The following is a 19352-nucleotide window of genomic DNA, read 5'->3' on the forward strand; positions in this document are numbered from 1 at the left end:
TTGAGCTACTGACGGAAAGATGATTAAAATGGTTTTACTTTAAATAAACCACTGATTTTATTTTACCTTTATAAAGATTTTCTTCTGGAAACCTTGATGAATTTGCTAATTGTAGGTCTTGGTATGGTAACAGCAATTAGTTCAGTAAGGTTTTACTGATATCTTTAAAGACTATTAAGCCCCAAGGTTCTTCAGACTATGAAGATTTGTACCTTTCTACTTATGAAGTCATTTCATTTAAGCAGAATCTCCTGTCTCCATTGGGTAATGGCAGAAATTCAGAATCATTAGCTAAATTAATTGTTTCATGGGCTTTGTCTTTAGAATGTTATAAACTGTAATGGAATTACTGAGCAGAGAGCAATTAATTGGATATACTTCAAATATATTCCAACCAAATGCTATACCTGGCATTCTTTATGGCCACTTAAAATCTACCAAAAGAAAACTGTTGATGAATCCCAGTGCCATTTCAAAACAAACCACCTAGAACAAGGAAAACTGCCTCAGGTCTGGAGAGTTCATATTACCTTGCACAATCTGAACTCATTCCAGAGCCTACCTCTAAAGTATCCTTCCAAGTGCGCCTGAGAATTTGTAAAACTTTTTCCTTGGGTGTAAAGCCCCAGACATTCTAGAAGGTAAGACTGGAAGGCATAATCCTATGTTTAGGACAACAGGAATTGGACACTAGATCCCTATTCCAGGCCTGGATGTACTCAGGGAAGTGGATATGGCAGAAGGACTCAGAATCAGAACAAGAGTAAGAGGGAAGAGATGGGAAAAACTTGAAAGCAAATTCTCTCTTGAAGGGCTCAGCTACTGCTTAGCTCCCCTGGTTGTTGTCATATAGGGAATGAGCCCAGTAGAGCCAGAGATTGTGGTTTCCAAGTGAATTTTGACACCTGTAATTTGCTTGAAATATTCATACATTAAAATGTCAGCAACTAATAGTCAAGTTGTAAGCCCTGTGGCTCAGAGAAAACACATCCGTGGGATGCTGAAACATTGCCTCTAGGTTAGATTCTAACACTTCCTGGATGGACTTAAGTGTTATTAAAAATAAAGGATGTTGAAGTGCGGTCCTTCATCAATATTTATGCTCAGAGAAAGTTTTTCTTTTAAAAAAGACACTAGAATATCGCATTAATCAACAGTTAGTAGGTACCCATTAGGTGGCAGCAACATATTCATTATCATGAATATTTAAAAAGATGGATGTATTTGCTTCCTTTCTATTTGGTTTATAAATAGGTCAGTTGAGAAGGAATTCCTGGTGGAGTTGTAAATTATTGGTAATGGAATATTAAGAAAAGCTTCAGGTCGTATTTAAAAGATGGCTGACTCCCTGAAAGCTGAGGAGAGAACACATTTCTGTTCAGTTTTCCCACCAGAATCATGTTGAGTTTATCCACCAAAAATGGTAATGATGGGAGGTCATAAATAATGAGTTTGATTATGTCATCAATCCAGATTTTAGCCCTCAAATGGAAATGCTATGTTTGACAAAGTTGAAATAAAAGCTTTGGTTAGATAGATGGTAGGAGAAACCCAAAGGAATACACAGATGCTATAAAACAACTTGTAGTTCCCCGAGGGAACACAGAATGCCACTTAGCCCTCTAGACAACACGGGACATCTGCTTAGTGGATCAAGAAAGGACAAAGAAGAAACATCCATTTCTATTTTTGGCATTGGTTGCTCTTAAAGGAACAGAGTGTCATCTTTTGGTATTCAGGTCATTCAGTGTTAAAAAGGAAAAAAAAAGATAGCTCACACTTCAAAGGCACTCTGTGCATAATTTTTGACATCTATAAACCCCTTACTAAAGCCACAAAAGCAGGGAACATTATTCTCCCTCTTCTAAGTTTCAGAACTAATGACGAATTACAGTGGTCAGCCACCAGTCAGATGCCCACTGGAACATTCTTATTTACTGTACATCCTTGCTTATTCTGAAAGCCATCATGTTTATTTCCAAGCAATGTTCCCTCTATCCACTTTAGCTTTGCATTCAATTTAAATGAAAAAGCAGCTCTGGGCTGCTTCATTATTTAAATTGCAGTTTGCATACTCTCCTTTGGAAATTGAGGCATCCATATATATGTAATTCTGCAGACAGGCAAAAACTGAATAAGTTGCATGCTAAAATCCAGAGGCCAGCTCTCAAGTGTGAATTATATAAAGCCCAATGTCCTTGCTATATCCCCTATCACTAGTCCTGTGAGTGAGACGCTAATTTTAAACTTGACTCCAAAACTTACAGCCATACTTTCAAAAAATGTTGAATAAAGAATTTTGAAAATACACTTTATGGATTAAAAATATACTTATGCCTCTCTTACAGTGTGATGCACACTACTTCTTTTCTTTCTACTTACTCTATCCATATTAAACATCAAACCAATCTTCAAATACAATTAAAAATAAAAAGAGTCTGCACCTCATCTGAGGAAATCATTTGAGAATTAGCTTATAAACTTATAAGTAAATATATTGGGTGGCATGCAAGTGTACACAAGTGTATTCACTGAAATATGGTAGATTCAAGGGAGATCGCAAATAGTGTAATTCCTTAGAAAGGCAAAGTGCAGCAAAATAAACACCAGGAAGTAGGTAATCAAAAGGGGTGGGCGGGGCCAAAAGAGGTGGACAAATGAAGAGAAGACAGGGAGCATGCTGTCAAGACTCCAATGTATATCCACCAAAACGAAGAATAGTTAGGGCAGGAATTTGCGAGAATGTCGAAAGGAGCAACACAGATCAAGGTATATTGTACTCCTTAACTGATTTGTCAAATACCAACTCTTGTATAGAACTACTTAAAAACAGTAAAAAATAAAAATCTAGTACTTGGCTTTCAAAGAATTAGATGAATTCATATTATGAAATCGAATTTATCATTCTTGGGAAGTGACTTCAGTAAGTATCTTATTCTTACAGATCTTTACTGCAAATAACAATATCTCAGGTTCCTTGCATTAAATTACAGTTATATTTTCCCTACCTGTGTGTGTGTGTGTGTGTGTGTGTGTGTGTGTATGTGTGTGCATATGGTCTTTTCAAAGTCTGGAGACTGATGCATAAAGCATGGGGTCCTAGATTATAAAACAGAATAGGAGGATTGCCTACAAAGTCTTGCTGTTATTTTCACGTGGAGCCCAGCACTAGACACGTGTCCTTCGTGGGTATTACAGTCATCTGGAATCGAAGGCAGTGGGTCTGGAAGGACAGCCAGCCTGCCCGCCGCCCTGGCTGCCTGCAGGCCTGGCACGCTCTCGGTCCCAGCCCCGCTCCAGCGCCCACTGTACCTTCCGCAGCGGCTTCAGCTTCGTCTCCATTATGAAGTCGTACTTGCAGAGTTCACAGCAGCGCGTGTCGGAGCTCTTGATCCACTGGTGGAGGCAGGACTGGTGCACAAAGCGCAGGGTCCCCGTGCAGCGGCAGGGGGTGATGAGCGGGCTCTCTTCATCCCCTTCGCAGTGACAGATCCTGGGAGAGGACACAGCCCGTCAGGGTGAGAGGCCCCGGAGAACATGGCTCACCAATAGACTTACAGCCCTGTTTGCTTATTCCAGGCTAGAGAAATAGCAATCAAAATTTAGAACACTTGGACATTTCATTGGGTTTTGCTATATAACCCAATCTACCACTGAGATTAATTTATTTTCATCTGTTAGGGCTAGACTCAAGGCATTAGTCACTAGCTCTTCCAAAATATGCTGCCATTTCCTTCTTACACTGAAGGGAATTCTAAGAGCAATATTGAGCTAGGTTCCCTAGTTGGATCACGCTGGGTGTTAGATATAGAAGTTATGTGGCTGAGCTATTTGAAGGAATACTGTACACAGATAACTTTTTATTTTGAAGGCAATTCTATAGGGTTATTGTGTATAGTTCATTAGGCATAGTATCTTATTTGGAGGTATAACCAAATAATAAAGTGGATACCAGCCGAGTGTCGATGTTTCACACCTGGAATCGTAGTTATTCAGTAGGCTGAGAGCTGAGGATTGTGGACTGAAATCAGATGTGGCAGCCAAATCTGAGAAACTAATTAACTAACTAGTTAATTAACCGATTAATTACCAAAAAAGCTAAAAGTGGAGCTGTGGTTCAAGTGGTAGAATGTCAGCTTTGAGTGAAAAAGCCAAGTTAGAGCACCAAGTCCTGAGTTCAAGACACACTACTAGTACAAAAAGAAAAAGAAGTTAATACCAAACCTTAGACTAAAAATAAACAAATATTTTCCTAAAAGATGCACATCTACTATGTCACAATGAGCACCTAATACGTTATGATGAGCTGTCTGTAGTTATCATTGTATAAAACTCACAAAAAAATTACTGGAGACGTGAAATTTGAATTCAGTAAATCCTTTCATTTGAAAGTGTTAATTATCACCTCAGACAATAAATTGAGTGTTCAACTAGTCTCCCAATTATTATGAAATCCATTTCATAGATTATGGTCCGTGAAATCTTTATTGCTCTCATATTCAGATTTTTAAGGATAATTTATTTTCTTTTGTGATGATGTAAGCCTTTCATAACTCCAGGTAGTGAATTAAAATCTCAGCTTTGCAATAAGTCTAATAATTTAATCAGCAGTTAGGAGTTGCTAATTAATTCAGCCAGATATATTGAGTTTTGAATGCAACATTAAAAATAGTTTAAATTGGCAAAATTGCTTTGAGTTGGGTATAGTGGCAGGCTGAAAGAGTGTACACATTTTGGATACTTCCCTCCTCCTTTTTGTTCAGTCCAAGAGCTTGAACTCAGGGCCTGGCCACTGTTCCTGAGCCTTTTTGTGCTCAACCTAGAACTCTACCACTTGAGCCACAGCGCCACTTCCGGCTTTTTCTGCCCATGTGGTGCTGAGGAATCAAACCCAGGGCCTCATGCATGCGAGATAAGCACTCTACCACTGAGCCACCTCGCCAACCCTGTGTATTGAATTTGGAAGTCAAACTAACTAATGACAGCCAAAAAGAACATTGACCTCTACAACCCTGCTGTAGAAATGATGGAAAGAGAAAACAGGCAAGATCAAAATCAATGCCTGGACTGAGTTAGGACACGTCCTAAGGGAAATATGGGAGAAAACTGAAAATTATCTGAGTACCTATTTCCAGCGTCAATAGCTCCTTTCCACAGGGCTAAGGATCAGGAAATGAGCTTATGTGTATCAGCCTTGAAAGCCTCACAGTGTCACAGCGTTGGTGTTCAAGAGAATTGATTGAAAGGAGTAAAATTTAGCCAGTGAAATATATGACTTACAAAAGCAGCCATTGGAGACAATCTGAGCACCTGTAGCATTTAATTTGATCATTTGTTTTTGGAGCATCTGAAATCTCTGAATTGTAGAGATCAAGAAGATTCTTAAGCTCTTGAACCTTTTAGTTCAACACTTTCTTAGCATCCCTTTCTTTAATCAGGGGTCAGCAAATCATGGCCCAAGTTTGTCCACTGACTATTTAATCAATAAAGTTTTATTGGAACATAGCCTCCTTCATTGCTTTATAGACTGTTGACAGCTAGGTTTGCAGTATCACAACAGAATCTAGTGGTTGCAATAGAGACCGTTTAGATGCAAAGTCTAACATATTGATTACTTCATTAAGTATTGATTATGTGATTAAGCATTGATTTGTTTTCAGAAAATGTTTGAAAACCCCCACCTGGAAACATATTTGGTGATTTTGTGGTAATGAGAATGCATGAATATTATTGAAAGAATGAAAACAAATATTTACAAATAAATCACTCCAACTTCTGCCAGTAACAAAAACTGAAGACAAGATTAGATAGAGAAGCAATAATGACATAATCGAAATGAAAGCCCTGCTCAACCTTGCACCGAAGCCTGCTATTTCCCTAGACAAAATTCCTCACTCCACTTGGAAAAGAATTTTTTTGAGTTCATGCCATCTGATAATTTGTTCCTTAGAAAAGACTGTCAAATGTTCTATAGCGGCAAGAAGATTCTGAGGCTCTGATGTTTTATTAGCATGGGAAAAGTTATTTATAAGTGGCTTTAAACAAAGACTGAGCTGATTACCGAGTTCAAACTAACCTGACCAGCTTCTGAGTACAAGCCAACTTCCTGAGTCTCAAAAATGTCCTTTTAAAAAAATGATCCTCTGAAACACTGATATAGAACAAGCAGTACTATCATTTTTCTCACGAAAGTTAAAGTTATTTCCCATGGGAAAAAAATCAACACTTGGTTCATTTTCATCCTCATTTTCTTCATTCATTCTTCATTCATTCATTTGTACTCTGGGACTGGGGCTTGAACTGAGGGCCTGAGAGCTGTCCATGAGGTCTTTTGCTCAAGGCTAGTACTCCACCACTTTAGTCATAACTCCACTTTCAGCCTTTTTGGTGGTAAGAATCTCACTGACTTTCTTGCCCAGGCTTGCTTTGAACCTTGATCCTCAGATTTCATCATCTTAAATAGCTTAGATTTCAGGTGTGAGCCTCCAACAGCCAATGGCTTATTTCTGCATTTTATTTTTAGCATTTTGAATTATACCCCTAAATGTGAATCCTCAGAGTCTTTTCAAAGCAAATTTAGATAGCTAGATGAACCTAAGAGCTAAATATCAACTTCAAATGTCTACTAACAGTAAATAATAATAATGGGATAGTGCCATTAAAGAATTAAACAATTGTTAAAATTCATATACTTCACACAAATTACAATTACTGCCTTATAAATGAAACTATAGTAAGGAAAACATAAGCATGTTTTTTTTCCCCCAGAGAAAAGGATGTTACTGCTATAAAATAAAATCACATTCTAAAAATCATAATTTTGATGAATTTTTACCTGATGGAAACTGAGTCTTGGAAATTCAAGTATTACCTACTATAATCATTAGTTATCCACATTGGTACCTGATAATCAGTGAGATGAGTACATAATTGCCACTTACTTGTTTTAACAGTGTCTACAATCTAATCAGTATATGTTGAGATTTAAGAAAAATACCCAGGTCTAGACATAGTGACTCATGAATGTAATACCAGCAACTCTAGAGTCAGAGTTAGGAGAACCATAGTTTGAAGGTAGCATAGGCAAATGCTTGAACTATATATGAACAACTATATATAAACGAACTATATCTAAACAAAAAGAAAAAGAACCAGGGGTTGTGGGTCAAGAAGCATAGCACTTGTTTTAGCAAGCTTGAAGCCCCAACTTCAATCCCCAGTAAGCCCCTCCCCCTCAAAAAATAAGAAAACTAGACTTTTATTTTGGTATTGAAATAACTCTTAAGACTCTCCATTTCTTCCCTTACCACTCTTCATCCTGGTAGAATGACATTTTTATTTTTACATCACTAGTTTCTTAACTCTTACTTTCTGCAAACAAGTCAGACAGAGATAGATTTGGCGTGAAGGGACCTGGCTTGGCAGCTACTGTCATCATCCAGGTAGTGAGAACGGGGACCATCATGGTGACACGAGGAGGAGACAAGGGACCCTGAGCCTGTCTAGCCCTTTCTCTTTTGCCAACTCTTACTAAGGCTCTTCCCCACTTACCTCTCATCTTTCCTTCCATACCCTTCTCAGCAGAATGATCTCTTTGCCTACTGATAACGGAGATGGTTATGTTTCTGCTGAGTTAATCTGGATGGTAGTCATTCAAACTCATGCTACAGAGTTTTGCACTCATTCCTAGTCAGAACTTCATTTCTTAATCCAAAATGTTATTGGAAATATTTGGGGGGAAACCCATAAGTGAGAAATGAGTGGTCAAGTAAATAAGTGAAGACATATAATCTGTCCCTGTCTCTCTCTGTGTCTCTATCTTTTGAGACAGAATAGTAGAAAGATAGGATAGTAAAAAAAAAATAGTAGTAGTAGTAGTAGTAATATGATTACTTTATCCCAGCCAAGGACTTGAACTCAGGGCCTGAGTACTGTCCCTGAGCTTTTTCTAGCTCAATGCTAACATTCTACTACATGGGCCACAGACTCATGGGGTTTTCCTGCCTGGCTTCCAACAGTGATCCTCAGGTCTCAGTCTCCTGAATAGCTAGAATGACAAGCATGAGCCACCACCTCCTAGCCAGAAAGCTCTATTTTACTATTGATTAATTTTGTTTCTGGTATGAAAACCATGAAGTTGTTTATAAGCAGTTGTCATAGAGAATCTAATAGTTAGCACATAGTCAGGCAAGAGTTGTTAAAGGAAGATCACTGTGAGATCAAAATATTATAGAGAAAGACACACAGCAGAGACATATCTTTAGACAATTAGAAAAATACATGGAGGGAAACAGGCATTTTCCCCTAAGAGAAGGAAGTCAACGGAAAAATGATAATGATGAGCATATGGTAAAGGCAGAAGAAATTGCAGAAGGTATAGAATGAACTATCTTCTGTGATACAGAAGAAATTCTTGCTGACGTGGAGGAAGGAAGGCATAGGGTTAAATTTTTATGGAGGCTATAAATAGTTAGACAAAGCCACTTGGAGAATATGTAAAAGAAATAACTAAGCATGAATATAAGAATCATGGAGCCGCCTTGAGGTTTCCTGGTGAGATTAGACAGAGTGAATTCATAGGAAACACTGTTCCTGTTGTGCTGTGACATGGTGGTGGAGAGCCATTCCACTGTACAGTCTAACCAGGCCCAGTTTACTAGGTCAGAAACTCCTGACCCAGGGGAAGGGTTCTGATACATAAGAGAATACAGCATGAAGACTCTGGCCCTCGGTCCTAGACTCTGCACATGGGAGGCGAGTGAAACCTTCTCACGGTTATGTGTTCTGAGCATAGGCCCACCCTATGTGACCGGTCACCACTGTGACCGGAAGTCACAGTGCTTGTAAAGTACTGATGGTGAACTGACAGGCAGTGGCCACTGTAACCTCTCAGGATTGAGTTCATCTCTGTTTGGTTCTACTTTCCCCCTCCCTATTGTGACAGGAACAAATATTCTATAGAACTATTTGGCAATAGATCAGATCCTGACTCACCACTCAGCTCTTTGCTCCAGTAAACTGGAAAAATTCTCAGTGTATTCATTTGTCAAATTAGGTTAGATATACCTCTTGGCATGTCATGACCATTTAATGAGATAAAAGGGTGTAGCACCTGGCCCATGGTGAATAATCAAGTATTTCTTTATCTGATTCAATTACTGGAAGCACATACAACTTGAACTGACTGTTAATTCTATTAGCGCTAGTTATGGCGTCGTGGGATGACTGTGATTACTACTAATTCGGCTGACCTACTGCATTGCTGACCTAAGCTGCTGAATAGTTTTCGCTAATTGGTTTGTGAGAAGCTATGTTCCTATGCTCTAAGTTCTAAGTTTTGACTCCGTACAGATGAGGCATCTATTGAGCCATTTGAAACTCGTGGTTGGCCATGTCACAGACATATCTCAAAGAAAGCTAGGTGAAACAGCACTTTGGGGATTGTAGAGGGAAAATATGGACCTGAATTCACTGTCTTCCGAGGATGGGTGGCCTGAGACAAGTTTTTAAAAGTTGTTTTTCTTAGGTACAAAATCTCCTGTGGCCAGTAAGAGACTTGAATAAGATAATTTAGAGACTATCACAAAGGTGAAACACGATTCCCAAACAAAGGGATCACTGTCAATATAAAAAGATCAACAAAATCACAGGGAGTGTTGCAAAGTACTGTACATGCAAGGCATTTGTGGCTTTGTCCAGCCACTGAATTCCCACATTTTTACTTTATCTTTGTGTCATGATTCAACTCAAAGGACTATGGGGGAAGAACGAGCAATAGTTCCTCCATTTTTCTCCCTATGGAGATTATTCTTCCATATTGATACCCACCTTCTACTTATAGTCAAGTTAAGGACTTCTTTTAGTTCTTTATTTTTCCAAATATCCTTTTGCCCCACTGACAAGTCCTCCTGAAAGTGTCTTCATGTGGGGCAAAGGTGACACTGACTCAACTAAATTTAAGATTCATACACATTGTCAACTCACATTCTTACTGAAACACAGGCTACTTATCCCTCCTTGGCAATGCGCACTTCCTTTCTTGAGCTATCTTTGCTCCTAAAACCTAGAGCGGCAAGGTTGAGTTTTGACTCTTTGCAAATTATTTCATCGATGAGATATTCTTATATCCTTATGATAAGCTAAATACATTCATGTTTACTAATCATGGGGAAGGATTTTTTTATATGTTTGTATTGATATTAAGATTCATGTAAGTGGTAAGAGTATCATCAAGTCAGAGTAAAGATGACTAACCACTACTAGACTAACTCTACTAGACTGGAAAAGCTATACATTAGGATATTTCTCTAACACATGCACAGAGCACGGAGCTAAAGAACTTGCTTAGTTTCATGATTTAGAAATTCTCAGAGATGCGGGGCACCGGTGGCTCATGCCTGTAATCCTAGCTACTCAGGAGGCTGAAATATGAGGATCACGGTTCAAAGCCAGCCCGGGCAGGAAAGTCCAATGAGACTCTTATCTATTATAAACCACTAGAAAACCAGAAGTGGTGCTGTGGCTCAAGCAGTAGGGCGCTCGCCTTGAGCTGAAGAGCGCAGGGACAGCACCCAGGCTAAGAGTTCAAGCCCCACGACCACCACCACCAACAACAAAAGAAATTCTCAGATGTGATCACCAACGATCAGTGTTTTGTTTATGTTTTTGGAAATTTCACACAGTGAAAGTAAGAAAGGTTTAATCCTATGTCCCCCCCCCCACTTTAATTTGTATTTGAGGAACTAAACTGAGGTGTGCCAGTTTTAGCCTCTAACAGAGCAGTAGAGGAAGTCAAAGTGATTTGCAGTCAAAAGAAAAAAAAGGAAGTGCCTCTGAATAACCAGAGAAGAAGGTGGGCAGGACTTGAGCTCACTCTTGCTAACGGCGGCCTCTAGCTCCACCCACCCACATGGATTCATCATACACTTATGAAATAACAGCAAAAACATTCCCTTCATAGAGAGGAAAATAACTATTCTAACATGTCATTAAGCCTGAGAGTTCGGGCATCTTGAAAATTTTAATCATAACTAAAACTATGACATCATAAGAGTACACTGTCTTATAGACAACAAATACAATTTTTGTAATTCTAAATTTGGTTTCTCTGAATCAACAATTTTTCCACTTCTACAAATGAGTGACAGCTTTTCATACAGAAGTGATTTTTTTAAAAAGTCTATTTTCTCAAGGGGGTATTTTCAAGCGCAGAGAGGCTGCTGCATAGCAGGACTCCGTGAATGTAATTTCCTACCCTACTTGGTCAAAATCTCAGACCATCTGCATGGAGCTGTAGGGAATGATCAACAACAAAGACAATGACATAGCAATGTTCTTGGCTCTCCACTCTATTCCTGGAGCAAATCCAAATCCCCAGCTAATCAGCGGCCTTTTCTTGTCACCAGATATCCCATGGATGGAAAACAGTGCAGAAGATAATGATCACCTTGCTGTGCCAAGAATGGAAGCAGAGGAGGCCAACATTTATTTACACTCACAGACATGAGTTCTGCAAAGGATTGCATAGATTCCATTGCTGTTGTTCCTCTGAGAGTCTTCTCTGGAGATGGTGTGATACCATGGTATTAGGAATTTAAACCTGATTGGGCTGACGATCCAGTCACATAGTGGGTTAAGCCTCCTTGGAAAATATCTTTCCTTTCCTTCCTCCCTCCCTCCCTCCCTCCCTCCTTCCTTCCTTCCTTCCTTCCTTCCTTCCTTCTGCCTGCCTTTCTCCTTTTCCTTTTGAGACAAAGATTCTCATTCGCCCCGGTTGACTTTGAAATCATGACCTTCCTGCCTCAAATTCCCTAGTGCCAGGATTTGAGGGGTGTTCCACCATACCCAGCTTTGAGGGCTAAGTTTCCCTAGGCTTGTGGGACACACTAGATTCCACTTGTGCTCAGTCCCCTGTTTTTGCCTAGGAAGCAAATACTTATCATTACTTTTAGGATTAGCTACATCTGTGCAAGTCTTCCAAAGACAGATCAAAAGCTGTGCTGTATCTTTTAGGACATTTTCCTCTTAAGCAGAACTGTACTCTGCTGTTAAGCTCAAAGCACCTCTTTTGTTTTTCTTTTGTATTTATAAGACTTCATGTATGCCATGGGGATGTGTTATGTTTTCCTAGTGTGCTCCACATTTCCAGATCCTAAGTTATAAGCAAATGGATAATTAATATTTAATGATTTTTCTCTACCTTTTCATTTATCATAAGCATCCATTTTATAATATCTTTGATAATTTGTGTGTTTGTTAATAAGACTGAAAAAATCAAATAGAGATATTTCTAAGTGGATATTCTCATAACTATTTTGATAAAATTTTATTATGTGAATGCAGTGAGATGAATAGGGAAAACAAAGAGACACATAATATAAACTCATTTGGATTTACCATGCAGACATAATGAAAGAAACATGATCAGATAGGGAATAAAGCTTTGTACATCAATAACAATAGAGCTCTTAGACAAATCACCTAATTACAAGTTCTTAGTCTATTTCCTTTTCTGCATGTGAAAGAAATTCTTAATTCAAACTGATTTTTGATCATTCTTACTTTGCTATTACTAAGTGCTCCAAATCAAGTGAGCTCATCTTCAACCATGATTTCTTTCCAATTTTGTCCATGCATTCACCCCACCTGCCAAGCACTACATCAAAGCAAGTCTCACATTGCCATGGATAATTGTCAAAGCAAGCATTTTATTTATAGATAACAGAATGCTTTCGCTCAGATATTTTCCTCTGAATATGAATTCTGTGACATAGGCAGGTAAGTGTCTTAGAAAAAAGTCGGTCTCTTAAAGCAGTTCCCAACACTGAGTGAAGATTGCACATTCATTCACTCATCTTCTCAATAAATAACTTGTTGACTATGTACTACATATAGACTTTGCAAAGATGCTGTGATAAATGCAAACATTCATAAATTCTACTGCCTGACAGTTAGGGAGATTATACTATGCAGTCTCTATGTTGAACAGTTGCATGTGTAGTTCCAGTGAGAGTTAGAGTGGATGGGATCCATGTCAAGCTCATTTGAATATGAGTATAAGAAAGACCTTATAAGATTGGTGGGACAAGGGAGGTAGTTGAAGCCTAATGGAAGATGTGACTTATGAATTGCAGTACAGTTTTGGCAAATGCTGATAAATGTTTGTGGGATACTATGAGGCACAGGATGATAATTCTCAGTGAAAGCAAAGAAGTAGAAATGGACAGCTCATTTGTTTCCAATACATAGCCAAGTGGAAAAGAAACATAAACCCTTGGGCAAAAGCATAGTAAGACATAAAACCAAAAAATAAGGTAAGATGATAGAATCTTTGTAATTCCTTCACTTGGTTGCAACATCTACCCATACATACATACATACAGATATATAGGAGCCTTAAATATCAGCAGGAATATTGAAGAATTCCAGTAAAGATTATATTTTTTAGATGGGCCTTTAGGCAAATATTTCTTCCAAGAAATCATGCAAGTGATCAACACATGTGTAGGGAGGGAAGGAGAATATGTTCAACATAAAAAGTCACCAGAAAAGTACATATCAAAACCACAGCTTTGTATTTCCCCAGAACTATTGGAATGGCTATTATCAAAAAGAGACAATGGGTCCTCTTGAAGATGTAAAGAACTAGAAGCCCTGTAGCTTGCTAGGAATGTGAAATGTTGCAATGGATATTGAAAACAGTGAGTGCTCTGAAATGATGAAAAATAGAAACACTGTCTGTCCCTACAGTCTAACTCCTGAGTCACTAGCTAAAAGAATTGGAATTAAAACCTCAAGATAGATATTTGAACAATTGTCTTTATTGCACCATTCTTCACAACAGTCAAGATAAGAACCTGAGTAGCCTTGAAAATTAAGGGAATGTAAAATGCATATGTAGTGGATTAGAAAGAGAAATCAACTTTAGAAAGAGAAATCTTGCAGGGCGCTTATGGCTCAGCATGTATAATCCAAGGTACTCAGGATGCTGAGATCTGAGGATCACAGTTCAAATCCAGCCAGGACAGGAAAGTCTGAGAAACTCTCATCTCCAATTAACCACCAGAAAACTGGAAGTGGAGCTGTGGATCAAGACATAGAGTGCCAACCTTAAGGAAACCCCCCAGGCCTTGAGTTCAAGCCCCACAAAAAAAGAAAAAGAAAACAGAAATCTTATCTTTTGCCACAAAATTAGATTTACTTTTTTTACTTTCAGATAAATCTTGAGGAAATTATGCTTAGTGAAATAATCCAATCACATAAGGAAAAATATTGCAGTACATCATTTATATGAAGCATATAACATACTTGAACATGTATAGAATCAGAGAATATACTGATTTCTTCAAAGGACTAGGTGGCAATAGAGGTAATAATTGTTATCCAGTTGCTATAATTTTCAGTTATACAAAATGATTTGGCTCTAGAGATTTGCTGTACAGTATTATAACTATAGTTAACAATAAATACAAGATAGTATACTTAAACCTTATTAAGAGGGTAGGTTTCATGCTTTGTTATTAATGGCAATAAAAAAGTAAATAGAGTCTTTGCTAGGAAAAGAAGGAAGGGTGATTAGAATTATTAATCTGGCAGTATTGGCTTTGAAAGAGTAAACACAAAGAGAAGAGAATATTCCCAATATTCAAGTTCAATGTTGAAGACAGCAAAAGCTCTTGAAACTATGTGAGAAGGGAAAAAGTGGAGAGAGAAGTGAAAGTAAAGTCTGTAGAACTGAGGCATCCCATTGACAAAGGAGGGGGAGAGCTGTGGGAGAATGGGAGTCAGTCTGACGTTAGTTTTAATTAAAGTTCCCTGGGACAGGTGCTCAAGATTAATCTATGTTCAGGGCCTCTGAGACTTGTCTATCTCCACAGTTAACACTTGAAAACCTGAGTGCTCATGATCTATTTTTTAACTTAATTACAGTATATGAGGCTGGATAATTCTGAAAAACCAAAGAAGTTATAGACTTTATTAAAGACTTTATTGGGTTGGATTTGGTGGGAATGTAAATTTGTACAATCACTGTGGAAAGCAGTTTGGAGATTCCTCAAAAACCTACACATAGAACTAAACATAAAACTAAATATAGATCTGTGATACCTCTCTTGGGCATTTAACCAGAAGAATATGAGTCAGACACAATAAGTCATCTGTACAACCATGTTCATTTGCTGCACTATAGTTTAGTTATAAAAACAGCCTAGATGTCCTTCAGTCAATGGACAAATGGTTGGGGGGTGTATTTGTATCTGTCTGATTTTACTCATCCATCAGGAAAAATAATTAATGTCATTTTCAAGGAATATCTACCAGCTTACATATACACTGCTCATTTTCTGTTTCTATAAATATACAGAAGATCTAAATGCAATGCACAATGAATTTATGTGAGATAAGAGAAGGTAGGTTGTGCTTTATTATGTCTTTTTTCCTCACAGAGGAGAAATTATATATTGCTGAACTGATATAAATTCTCTAAAGGAAGCTATATTCTTGAATGCATACTGTTCTTACACTAAGAAGTAGTTAAACATTTAATACATTTTGCACAGGTCCTGGGGCTTGAACTCAGGGCCTGGGTGCTGTCCCTGAACTTCTTTTGCTGAAAGCTAACACTAGTATCACTTGAGTCACACTGCCACTTTTGGCTTTTTTTGATAGTTTATTAGATAAGAGTCTCATGGACTTTCCTGCTTGGGCTGGCTTCAAACCACAATCCTCAGATCTCAGCCTCCTGAGAAGCTAGGATTATAGGCATGAGCCGGCAGTGCCTGGCTTAAATAAATAATTTAATATATTATGAAGTATTTTGTCCTTTGGGATGATTGCATACTTACTCAATGTAGAAATTATTAAAGGATAAAATGTTTCTGAGTACAGGCTTATTAAAAACAACTGCTTAATTTGATACAGAGTTCACTGTATTTCCAACAAACAATACTAAACTGCTTAGCCAAATTAGCAGGTAATTACTCAATCCACTTGGTTTTAGTCATATAGAACAACTTACCAGTCAAGATAATCAGTATTATTGATACTGACATTCTATTCTAGGAGGATTATCTCTCAAACTGGGAAAGGCTAGGGGAAAAAAACCCTGCTCAGAATAAAGCATGCCTTTACAAGATATAAACGAAAGATAAAAAAAGGCAACTTGTACAATAATTTTGAGTTATTGTTTGTAAATTCTGTGTGTACATCGTCATTGTTTTTGTTCATTCAAAATAAAAATTACCGAGATAAATGCTGAAAGACTGGATAATAACCATAAACATAATATTACAACATAGCATGATGTTTATTGGAGTTTTTACAGAAGACTGCAATGAAGAAAATTACTCAGTTCAAGAAGAAAATTAGCTCTAAAACACCGTATCATGCTAGGAATGGTGTCTGGAGTGCATTCATATTCAATGGACATCTCATTTATCCCATTTATTTTTGCTTAAGTACTGAGATGGCAATTTAACCATTCCCTAGTAGAGAGAAACAAAAAGAGTTGAAATGAGTCAGAAGGGTTCTGACTATGTTGAATAATCTTCCAAGTGCTTTACCCCAGCTCTGTTGACACCTGTATTTCCTACCAATGCAGCTGCTATTTAAATGGACAGGACAAAGGTTGCTATTAATTTCGGCAAGACTCAACACAACAAAAGCCAAAGCCCAAGGAAGAGAGTGAATTTGTGAGCTGTCTCTAGTGTCTATTGCCTCTTAGAAATAAGAACTTCCTGTTTTCATCACTTAGGGTAATTTATCTCATGTGAACACCAAACAGTAGACAGCTCATCTTTCAGCCATGGGATGAATTTTGACAACAGAACATCAATCTCAGTTTTCTATAAAAATGCAACTAGAAAGAATGATCGAAATAAGTCACAAAAGTGGGACAAAAACTATCACTAAGCGATTATAAAGCTAGGGCCAACAGATAGGAAATAAAAGGAAACAGTATAAAAGAACATTCTCACCATTAGAAACTCAGAAAGGGGGAAAAAAACTGCTCCAGTAGGAAAAAAAAAGTCCGAGGAAGTAACAGATGCTATCCTATGCTAGTGTTCTCTAGGTCTTCAATGAACAGATGGAAAGGAACCATGATAATGGGTAGATGTACAAATGCCCAATGGTTAACAATGGCCTGAAAGGTTAAGGTGAAGGCCAGCACATTGGGAAACCACTTACTGAAATGCTATTTGACTCTAAAAATCTTATTGATACGACATGCTCTCCTCCACTTTCAAGTTGCCAATTTACCAAAGCATGTGCACATCAAGTTGGCAAATGATGTTTGTAGATACTGTATGATGCCATACTCTGGGCTTGGGGTCAGCTCCCCACTTGTGGTCTCTATATGATGCACTGCAGAGGTAGATTGTATTTCTTACAATCAGTCACCTTCCTAGGTATACTTATACAGGGTTTTTAGCAGTGCTTGTTTATCTTCCTATGTTTACCATTGCTAGACTTAGCAAAAATATACAAGATTTACAATTTCCTTACTCTAAGAAGTTAACCCAATAATTTAAAAATCTATAAATATGTATGTTTCCAAATCCATTCTTTTCCTTTTTTACTCCTACTGTAAAGTAAGACATCATTATTTCCTAGATACAGCTAATTCTTCCACTTGACATTCCATATTTTCCTACGTTCTCTCTGAGCTCAAGGATCATCTAAATTAAATGCAAAACAAAAAGGAGGGTCTACAGTTCATCTTGCTCTCCACCTATGAAACTTTCCTTGTTGCATAGCTTTTCATGACCATTATTTTTCTCTGTTGGCTTCATTTCCTTTCCTTGGGTCATTAATGCTATTTTATAGGGACTACCATTCCTTCATCTTCTTAGTTGAAAGATTTTTTTTGTTCCATAGGAGAACTTCACAGTTACCACTAGAATACTTGAAATCTTCTATACTACATCCAATGTCAAAAAGTCTCTTTGGAACTTTAAACTTTTATATATACCACTTCCTGGATATTTGCCTCAGAATATTTGTTTTTGGACCATTATATCCCAAACTGAGCGTATTGTTCCCTTTTAATTCTTTCTCTTTAGCGGAGCTTTCTTTCAATAGTTAAGGAAGGTACTATAATCTACCTAAGTCTTTAAATAAAAGACCACACTAAAGCTACCAGCACAGCTATGTTTATTGCAGCATTATTTACCATAGCTAAGATATGGAACCAACCCAGATGCCCCTCCGTAAATGAATGGATCAAGAAAATGTGGTATATATACACAATGGAATTCTATGCCTCCATCAGAAAAATGATATTGTCCTATTTGTTAGGAAATGGAAAGACTTGGAAAAAATTATATTAAGTGAAGTAAACCAAGTCCAAAGAAACATAGGACCCATGATTTCCCTTATTTGCAATAACTAATATCTGCCAGATAAGATGATGTTCAGTGAAATGAACCCCACTATAGGGACACAAGTGGTTTTTTTTCTTTCGTGCTATTGTTCTAACATATTTATAAGGTACCATGTGATTTTTTTTGTTGATTTGTATGTCCCTCCCCCACTGTATGAACCCTGTTTTCACTGTATTTGATGTTGGTATAATTTTGGGAGGGGAAGGGAAAAAACAAAATGTTTAAATAGGGATACAGGTGGACCCATTGCAACAATGAGGTGCACAAGATGCTATGTCCAAAAACAAACTTTACAATTTAGGTGGGTGGGTGTGGGAAGGGATGGTAGGGGAAAAACAAAGGAGGAGGCAGCAATGCTTAATAAGAAATGTACTCATGACCTTGCTCATGTAACTGTAACCCCTCTGTACAGTATTTTCACAATAAAAACATAAAAAAGAGAAGAAAAATGTGTATAACTGATTATCAAGTCTTGCATGATTTTCTTTCAAGATATTTTTAAAATCCCATCTACCTCTTTATTTTCCCCCCACAACTACTCTCCCCTTTGCTAGGATACAGTCTTGCCTCTCTAATTGGTGTTACCTCTCTAATTGACTTAGTCCTACCAATATGATTTTCTAACAACAGCCTGAATGAGTGTCCAAAACACAAACTGAGACTCACTGTTTTGCTTAAAGACTGCAGAAATGTTCCCCTGTCATTGGAAGAAAGTCCATACTTGTAACTATGGCTGGTAAAGGACTCTATGAATTATATATGAAATTCAGACTTCACTGGATGTTGACTTCTGCAGCCAACATGCTTGCTTTGAGCAGATGCGTCTAGTGGCTAGCAAAACCAAAGGCTTACGTAAACGTGAAAATATACACAGGGTCATATGCAGATACACAGAGATACACAGATATGCAGAGATGGACTGAAGTACGGTATACGTAGGAAAGTGTGCAATGGTGTAACTCCTATGTACAC

At 37.8% G+C, this 19352-nt stretch overlaps 1 protein-coding gene across 3 annotated transcripts in view; it reads right to left on the minus strand.

Moving 5' to 3' along the window:
- March1 (membrane-associated ring finger (C3HC4) 1, E3 ubiquitin protein ligase) overlaps nt 1-19352 on the minus strand; it is a 59562-nt gene that overhangs the window by 32170 nt on the left and 8040 nt on the right. For all 3 annotated transcript variants that reach the window (XM_013026238.1, XM_013026221.1, XM_013026230.1), the window contains exon 2: nt 3313-3493. In XM_013026238.1, coding sequence (XP_012881692.1) covers nt 3313-3493 — 181 coding nt within the window. The remainder of the gene's footprint in view (nt 1-3312; nt 3494-19352) is intronic.

Source organism: Dipodomys ordii, unplaced genomic scaffold, assembly GCF_000151885.1.
Source record: "Dipodomys ordii isolate 6190 unplaced genomic scaffold, Dord_2.0 Scaffold4, whole genome shotgun sequence".
Taxonomy (NCBI): Eukaryota; Metazoa; Chordata; class Mammalia; order Rodentia; family Heteromyidae; genus Dipodomys; species Dipodomys ordii.